General features: G+C 42.9%; 1 protein-coding gene across 3 annotated transcripts in view; it reads right to left on the bottom strand.

Annotated features, from left to right (window-relative positions):
- Positions 1-5983: 5983 nt before the first annotated feature.
- Positions 5984-9448, bottom strand: part of ADAMTS7 (ADAM metallopeptidase with thrombospondin type 1 motif 7) — a 59801-nt gene continuing 56336 nt past the window's right edge. Inside the window, exon 23 of one of the 3 annotated variants that reach the window (XM_072148768.1) lies at positions 5984-7531. In XM_072148768.1, coding sequence (XP_072004869.1) covers positions 7481-7531 — 51 coding nt within the window. In that variant the 3' untranslated portion in view covers positions 5984-7480. The remainder of the gene's footprint in view (positions 7532-9448) is intronic. The other 2 variants (XM_072148767.1, XM_072148769.1) reach the window with 2 other exon arrangements.

The raw sequence follows: 9448 nt of genomic DNA, 5'->3' as shown, positions 1-9448 counted from the left end.
TGGAGTCCTGACATAGATGAACATCTGCACTGGAGCACATATTTCTCTTTTCAGCTCAGTTTGGGATAACTCGCTCCTCTATAGACCAGGAGTCGTGTATTTAACAAGTGACCTGTGTAATGACCCATAGGGAACTCTGACCCTAGTCTATGAGGTGCTGACCTCTTGCTCCGGGAACACAATATTGTTTTACAATGGTGGGGGTGGGATGAGCTTGTTTAAGGTTGGGAATCCATATGTCATCTAAAGTAGGTCAGTTCACACTTTTGTGGGCTGCTTGTTCCAAGCGGGAGGTCATTGTATGTGAGAACAGAGTCCTATAGCCTGCAGTAGATTAGAGACCTACTACCTCAGCATTATAGGGTAATATATCTAATGGTCATATATCTGTCATGAGGTTGAGCTGTGATGGGAATTCTTACAAGATGTCATGTCTACTTAAAGAAGACCTTCAACTATCCCAACTCTTTACATCCTTTAACTGAGGTAAGTAATTAAAGGGAACCTGTCAGCAGAAAGAAACATGATCTGTAAGGTGTAAAGCTGCTAGACATCATACTGGTAGTAGTTTTATTAGGCCAGTTTCTGATGACAGGTTCTCTTTAATGTTATGACTTCCAGCTCCTCACCCATCTGCCAGACTGTCTAATCAATATAATGTACAATATACAATATTAGGCTCTCTACTGTCAGATGGGATAGGCTACTCTGGAACAGAGTTACACTGTTGTGTAACATTTCTCTGAAACTGACAAGTTTGGGGTTATCTTATTTAAAAAAAAACAAAAACCTTTTTAATGCTCAAGATGGTTGTTTTGGACTAGAATAGCTAAGAGAAGGAAACAATAAGATAAGCCAAAAAAATAGGCATATCGGAGGATGTGACATGTCCACAATTTTGGTGTTCAGCCACCCACTGGTTTTATTTTACAATATTTTATGTAAGGAACAATTCTTCTGGCATGTGCATAATCCTCTCCCCATTGTGAAAAGTCAGTGTGATACAGTTATAATGTAGAAGATGACAGTGCAGCCTCCCTGACTGTATACACATGTGGACAAAATTGTTGTTACCCCATGTTTAACCCCTTAACGCCGAAGCCACTTTTCACCTTCCTGACATGGCCCATTGTTTAAAATCTGCCCTGTGTCACTATAAGTGGTTATAACTTCAGAATGCTTTAACATTTAAAATTGTTTTCTCATGACACTTTGTACTTCATGTTAGTTGAAAAATTTTGGTGGTATGTTTTGCATTTATTTATGAGAAAATCAGATATTTGGTGAAAATTTGGAAAAATTCTTGATTTTCGAACTTCAAAATGTTCTACTTTTTCCATACATAGTCATAACCGCAAAAATACTTAAAGGAAACCTACCACTTGAAGTGGCAGGTTTCCGATGGCAATACCGGGCACCAGCTCAGGGTGAGCTGGTGCCGGAGCTTATTTTAGTTAGTGTTTTAAACCGCGATACCGCGATTTAAAACACTAACTAAAATAAGCTCCGGCACCAGCTCACCCTGAGCTGGTGCCCGGTATTGCCATCGGAAACCTGCCACTTCAAGTGGTAGGTTTCCTTTAATAACTAACATTCACAGAATGTCTTCTTTATGTATCCATGGTTTTTTATGCATACTCTTATTTTTGTAGGATGTTATGGGGCTTTGAACGTCAGGTGCGATTTTTCACATTTTCATAAAAAAAGCTAAATCCTGCTATTGAGGGACCCGCTCAGGTTTCAAGTCACTTTGAGAGGCCTAAATAAAAGTAAAACCCCATAAATTACCCCATTATAGAAACTACACCCCTCAACGTACGTAAAACAACTTTTATGAAGTTTGTTAACCCTTTGTTTTACAGGTGTTAAAACTAAATTGGATGCAATTTTGAAAGAAACATTTTTTTGCCTAAATGAATGAGTTTTTCAAAAAATGTACAAATTTTCAGTGGATAAAATACCAAAACGCTCCACAAAATTTGATACCCAATCCCTCACGAGTATAACAATACCCCATATGTGGTGGTAACCTACTGTATGGGCACACGCCAGGGCATCGAACGGAAGCTGCGCCATTCAGAGCAGATTATTCATTCAGGAGCCGGGGCCAGAAGTTTGACGTAATAGTACTGCATTTTGCGGGAACGCACCTCCCGCCATGCAGTACTATTACCTCAAATGTCGGGAAGGGGTTAATGAAAGAAAACCCCACATTGGTCACAGAAATATAGGGCACAGCTCCTCACTGTGCTGCATATAGGGTACAGCTCCTCACTGTGCTGTATATAGGGCTACAGCTCCTCACTGTGCTATATATAGGGTACAGCTCCTCACTGTGCTGTATATAGGGCTACAGCTCCTCACTGTGCTGTATACAGGGTACAGCTCCTCACTGTGCTGCATATAGGACTACTGCTACACACTGTGCTGTATATAGGGCTACAGCTACTCATTGTGCTGTATATAGGGCTACAGCTACTCAATGTGCTGCATATAGGACTACTGCTACACACTGCTGTATATAGGGCTACAGCTACTCACTGTGCTGTATATAGGGTACATCTCCTCACTGTGCTGTATATAGGACTACAGCTACTCAATGTGCTGCATATAGGACTACTGCTACACACTGTGCTGTATATAGGGCTACAGCAACGCACTGTGCTCTATATCGGACTAAAAAAACGCACTGTGGTGTATATCGGACTACAGCTACTCACTGTGCTGTATATTGGTCTACAGCTAGGCACTGTGCTGTATATAGGACTACAGCTACTCAATGTGCTGCATATAGGACTACTGCTACACACTGTGCTGTATATAGGGCTACAGCAACGCACTGTGCTCTATATCAGACTACAACAACGCACTGTGGTGTAAATCGGACTACAGCAACGCACTGTGCTGTATATCGGACTACAGCTAGGGACTGTGCTGTATATCGGACTACAGCTAGGGACTGTGCTGTATATTGGTCTACAGCTAGGCACTGTGCTGTATATAGGACTACAGCTACTCACTGTGCTGTTTGGTGAGATGGTGTGAGACACGCTCAACATGGACCCGAGGAAACTTCAAGCTCAAGCAACATCTGTGTCAGATCGCACCAACCGTTGTTGTTTGAGTCACAGTGGACTTAATGGGAGACGACCAAGGAGGACACCATTGTTGAAAACGAATCATAAAAGCAAGAAATTTGCAAAACTACATGTTGACAAGCCACAAAGCTTCCAGGAGAATGTCCTATGAATAGATGAGACTAAAAATTAAACTTTTTGGCAGGGCAAATCAGCTATATGTTGACATATGGAAAAATGAAGCATATCTTGAAAAGAACCCTGAGCCACTGCTCCCCCGATGTCCGCTCGGCTCGTCTTGAGCCTTGCGCGCCGTCTTCTTTCTTCTGTTGGGCGCCGCCATGTTTTTCCCCCGGGCGGCGCTAAGTATGACGTCAGCAGCGGCGCGTCATACTATGCGCCTGGGGGTAAGGGGAGAGCAATGGCGTCGCCCAGCAGAAGAAAGAAGATGGGTGCAGAAGCCAGAAGATAAGCTGCGCGGACATCGGGGGAGCAGCGCTGCGCATCGGGGCCACCGGAGGGTGAGTATATAAGTTTATTATTTTTTTAATGCTGGGCTGGGCTGGGCTGTATACTACTGGGGGCAGGCTGTATACTACATGGGGCAGGCTGTATTCTACTGGGGGCAAGCTGTATACCACTGGGGGCAAGCTGTATACCACTGGGGGCAGGCGGTACACCACTGGGGGCAGGCAGTATACCACTGGGGGCTGGCAGGCTGTATACTACTGGGGGCTGTGGTGTATACCACTGGGGGAAAGCTGTATACTACTGGGGACTGGCTGTATACTACTGGGGGCAGGCTGTATACTACTGGGGGCAAGCTGTATACTACAGGGGGCAGGCTGTATACTACTGGGGGCAGGCTGCATACTACTGGGGGCGGGCTGGGCTGGCTGTATACTGCTGGGGGCAAGCTGGGCTGGCTGTATACTACAGGGGGCAGCTGTATACTATAGGGGGATGGTTGGCTATATACTGGAGGGGTCTGTGACCAATGCATTTCCCACTCTCGGCTTATACTCGAGTCAATAGGTTTTCCCAGTTTTTGGTAGTAAAATTAGGCGTCTCAGCTTATACTCGGGTCGGCTTATACTCGAGTATATACGGTAGATATTTTTTAAGAAGTGCCTGAACCACATTTGTGTCGCACGTGACACCCTTTTGTGGCGCAGCAGCACTACGCATCATGCGACACAAATTAGGGGGCATTCCAATGCTCAGACATACCGTGCACCATATTTTGAGTCAGACAGAATTGTGTTGCACGCCCCATGTGCCCAAAAAAAGGGGAGGGGCAGTGCGGGGGCACCAAATTCATGAAGAATGAATCCTGAATTTGGTGCACCCTGCACTATACACAGGCAAACTGCTTATAGTACAGTTTGCCCTGTTCTTAGTAAATGTGCCTTATTGTCCCTGGATCCATACACTTGTTCTTTTTCCTTCCTAGGTAGCGTGGTGTTAATCTGACACGTATCTACTTGTGCCTGGATCAGTGTATACTACTTTGTGCATGCTCTCCTGCTTTTCTGCTGCACAGGATACGTGGAGATGAAACGCTCTCTAAACAGTTGAACATTTGTAGGGTGACATTCTAGGGATAGAACTGTTTAAGTCATGAGGAGGATGAAAAAAAGCAGCCAGTGTTTATGAGACTGCGGAGGAAGCGAGGACGGCGCGGCAGCTCATATGGGACTCTGTCCTTTGTTTCTTTTCTTTTCCATATATTTTTGCACATCCGACTAATCCGGAGCTTTGTAAAACTATAAATACACCTATTGTGTGGTGAGTGCTGAGCCCCGCTCTCCTGAGACTCAATGAGTGATCATCCTGAGTCCCAGCTGCGCTGCAGAACATCACTTCTCCAGGCTGTGGTCCGTCACACACCCAACCCACACATAATAATACCCAATTTATTATAATAATAGCGGGATAAGGTCCATGCAAAGCTGAAATTATAGTTCCTTGGATGCGGTGAGAACCCCTCGCAAAGGACATCCTGTAATAACCACCAATTCCATAATGTCAGAATTTCCTGATATTTATACGGGAAACAGAATCCTTCCTCCACCAGCAGTGTCCGTGTAAATTCGCTCGAACATTTTAGGGATCAGTTGAACCTTTATTGACTTAATACTGAAGGTGAACAATTAGTCTTTTAACCTTATGTTTCCCAAAGGGTTCAGAAGGGAGGCTTATAAAGTGGGAAAAATGAAAGCCATTTTTTCGGCTACTAATAAGAGAAGGGTATGTTTTGTGTCCTCACACTGCTGTGCTCATAGCTCTCTGCATTTAGGTGCTCCACAGCCCCTCCCCTCTGCATAAAGGAAGTACCATCAAATACTATGATTTATACGGTGCTACGGAATATGATTGCGCTATATAAATAAAGATTATTATTACTACAGCAGTCAATGGGGTTGTAGAATGGTTTACTGTTCAGAACTCAGAGAACGGCCATTATAATCTTTTGATATAAATATATTTTCTTCCTCACAGGCCTGAGCTAACAACAGATGCATGGTTACTCAGATACTCAGCTCTCCAAGGCCACAAGGAAATCTACCATCAAAATCCATCATGATAAACTAGGGAAACTTTCCCACAGTCACAGTGCCTGGATCTATGAGTATCTTCTTATATTTTTTATCCATGGCCTCCTTTTTTCTAAAATCAACTTGTATAATTATGCTAATGAACCAGAAGGCGTTTGAAGGGCGTTACCGGATCCACTCCGTGCTATAGATCCACAGGCTATTACACTGTACAGATAAACTTCCCCCTCCCAGTGTGTGGGAATACAGCAGGCAGAGGGAGGGGGTAGGGTGGGAAGTGTAACAGTATGTGAAGCCAGAGTCCTTGACTCATTAACATAATTTTATTAAGTTGACCCTAAAACTTATCTGCAACTGACATCACATAGGACAAGTATAGTTACTATAAGCTACCTTCAACAGATGACTTGTAATGATAGACCTGACCTACAGGACATCAAGAAAGGAAGGAAGGAAGGAACACCCCACCGTGTTTCTTCTCCACCCCCATGACTCTTTGTAGAACATTCAAAGCTCTTTTCTTGTATTGCATATAGGACATTGTGGTGATCCTGACACAGAACAAAGAAATGAGTGAAATAAGAAAGCAAAAAGTATTATTGTCATCTATTAGGTGCAAAAACTAATCCAGGATACATGTGGTAACCAGCGGTGTATGTATTTATGATAGAGTAATGCATTGACTAGTCAAAAACATATTTAATGGGCATATAAAATGTGTATTGAAAATAGGGCATTAAGTGATGGCACCAAGGGATCCTCTTCACCGTGCTAGTGTTCTTCATATGCAGATGGTGATTACTGTAATATAGCACCAATAGGGTTTATATGGCTGTAGAAATAACTGGACCAGTACATCTTATACTAGGCCATTTAGTGTACTGACAACCTCCAGGCACCAGACATAACAGTGTAAGAGTCATTGATTTGCTACATATCATTTATGCCATATATTCTGGTTAATGCCCTCGGTTCTTCAGTGCCACATAGACTAGTGCAACATGATTTTCTGTAGATGTATCCATGAGGTATGGTTCACTAGTGCCGAGGCTATAATTTCCAGTACGGCAGAGGCTTATGTTACTATGGATAGTTAGGCAGCACCATGTGCGCATATGGCTGAAGATGGTCACAAGAAGTGGTCTTGTGGACAGTGATTAATATTGGTTTATGCCATTACTTATTACATTGGATTTGTCACCATCAGGATCTTGGCCATCAGAAGTCCATGTCACATCATACTCTTTGTGGTTTCACCAGTGACAGGCTCTCGCGGTAGAAACCCAATCCGTAAACGGTTCACAATGCTATAGGAGAAAATAGTATAGGCCAGAAAGCGTGCAAGGACTTCCTCTGTCTTTAGGTTGCACCATAGTTATTGATTACACCATCATTGTTTGTTTTTCATCCATTAAGAACCGACAGCACCAAGAAGCAGAATTTTCTAAGGAGCATGAGAACCATCACTGGCCAGCCAGCGAGTTTCTTAAGAGGTCACTTGCAGACAATTAGCACCAAAAATCTTGTATTTTTGGATGGGGTTCCTGCTTATAGGACACTGGAAGCAAAAAAAAGTCATACCATTCCTAGATATGATACGGTTCTCCTAAAGACCTTTTAGAGAGCAGAAAAATCTGCAGGGACGGATCTATGGACCTTCTTCAGCAGAGTTTGGATAACCAAGTATTATGGAGTCATTTGGTCCCTGAGATTGGAGACATGGGTAGCGCCCTCACCTCCGGGATGCCCGCTGATTAGTGATCTCACGAGAGCTTGGATTATGAGACTGGCAAGTCTGGCAGCATTGAGCTTGGACTGTAGACAGCGAACAACGACCTAGGATCCTCAATGTCCGGCAGAAGCTGAATGTGAGGCGGTCACGGACGCACTGGTGACCTGCAATTGGAATAGCATATTCAGTGAATGAAGGTTCTTAGTAACTCACATCACAGAAAACAGGGAGCAAATAAATAGGCAAGCAGGCAGCCTATAATAGCCAGTGTCTACTGCAGCCCATAATAGTCAAGTCATCTATGTTCTACCATCACAATAATGTCTGCCTTTATATGACCAGGAGAAGTTCTTCCTATACAGTCAGAGACTTATCTTGAAGTATCTGGACCCTAACACAAAATAACTATTATGTATTGTTTATAGCTTTGGCACCAAACCTAATTTTACTCCAGGGTTATTCGAGTGCATATTAATTTTCTTGGGGACCAGGAGGGGTGTTGACTGAAGGAGTCAGTCACCTCCTATTACCCACAACACTAGCACCAATGTCCTGGTACTGTGGGTAATGAGATGTTTGAGGAGAAGAAGCACCAATCCTGCCTTATCATTGAACTTGTTATTTCGGAACTTAATTATCCCAGGCCCAGTCGTTGGGTAACACTGGTATATAGTACCAGTCTCTTCATTTGAAGAGAAGCTACTGAGCCAGGGTTGACCATAACCTCTGCACCCTTAAAACTTTACAGCCTACTGCCCCCATAGAGGCCTACTGTGCAGGGGTACGGTCCAGTGAAAACACGTATCTCTCCACACCGTGAACTAGCCGTGCTGCCGCAAGATTTTAAAATCTACGATTCACAAGAAACAATATCCAGGTCCCATTGAAATATTAAGGACCCCTTTTAGATCATGATTACTACACACATGCTCCTACTTTCTCAGTACTACCTTCTCTATGATTCGGAGAAAGAAACAGAAGGATGGGAACCACCCACACATCCAAAGCCAAGCACCGAAAGTCCAATGGTCCAGGAGATAGACAGGCACGTACAGCAACAGGAGAAGGAGGAATCCCAGGGGGCTCAACCAGAACAGGCACGGCAATCACACAGGTAAAGAAACAGCCGTGGCACTCACCCGGTAACATCCAAAATCTTTATTGTATCAAAGTGGAGGTGCGGTGATAGAATAAAGATTGATACTTTCTCTATGATCCGTTCAAGTTTAGGCTTAATTACAAGAATCATTTTTGAAGTGAAAAAAGCTAATAAAAAGGGATAAAAAAGAATAAAGAATTGTTGCTTTCCATTTCTCTAATATACATATAATCCTCTTCATCTGGTTTGTAGAGAGGTGTTTTGTCTAATGGTCGTATTCCTTTAAGAAATGCCTCGGACATCTGTTATGAGATATAACCCGGCCCCTTGGTCTCTCACCCAGTTTCCCACACACACACTTGTCTCTTTCTCTGAATATAATCTTCTACAAACATACAAGAGTTCTTTGGTGATCATGCCCTCCGGGCCCGGCGGCTCACACAGTAGATGCGTTTATGTACAGTTACTTAAAGTTACACATGTGGTATTTAAAAAAGCATGAAGGAGTTTATGTCTTTATGGTCTAGTAGCGAAGTAACAGGGTTATCCTTCCAGACTAGAGGAATGTCTACGTGTTTCAACTACCGTATTCATATTATGACACTTATAAAAACTAAAAAAAATAAAAATAAAATAACTTTATAGACAGAAGCAATGAGACACCATATGAAGGGATGGTCAAAGATGTAAAGGTTTCCAATATCTTTCATTATGAGGACATGGGATATTAGGATATAAACAATGTTTCTGCAACAATTATAGGATTATCATTGGAAACAGCCATATCCATACAATTTTATAAAGATGAAAGTGAACTTCTAGGGATTAGAAAACATAAAGAGAATTTTAAACAAAAGTTAAAATAGGGGGCTTTATGTTTTTTTGATAGATAAAGGGGAAGTGAATTATTGCCGCCCTGCTGGCAGAGAGAGACCGGTTAGCTAAATTAACTACCAGTAAATGAAATTAACTTAGGTCGTGT

The sequence above is a fragment of the Engystomops pustulosus genome, chromosome 4, assembly GCF_040894005.1.
Source record: "Engystomops pustulosus chromosome 4, aEngPut4.maternal, whole genome shotgun sequence".
NCBI classification, from domain to species: domain Eukaryota; kingdom Metazoa; phylum Chordata; class Amphibia; order Anura; family Leptodactylidae; genus Engystomops; species Engystomops pustulosus.
Note: the sequence above shows the minus strand (reverse complement) of the source record. Positions and strands in the feature narration are given on the sequence as shown.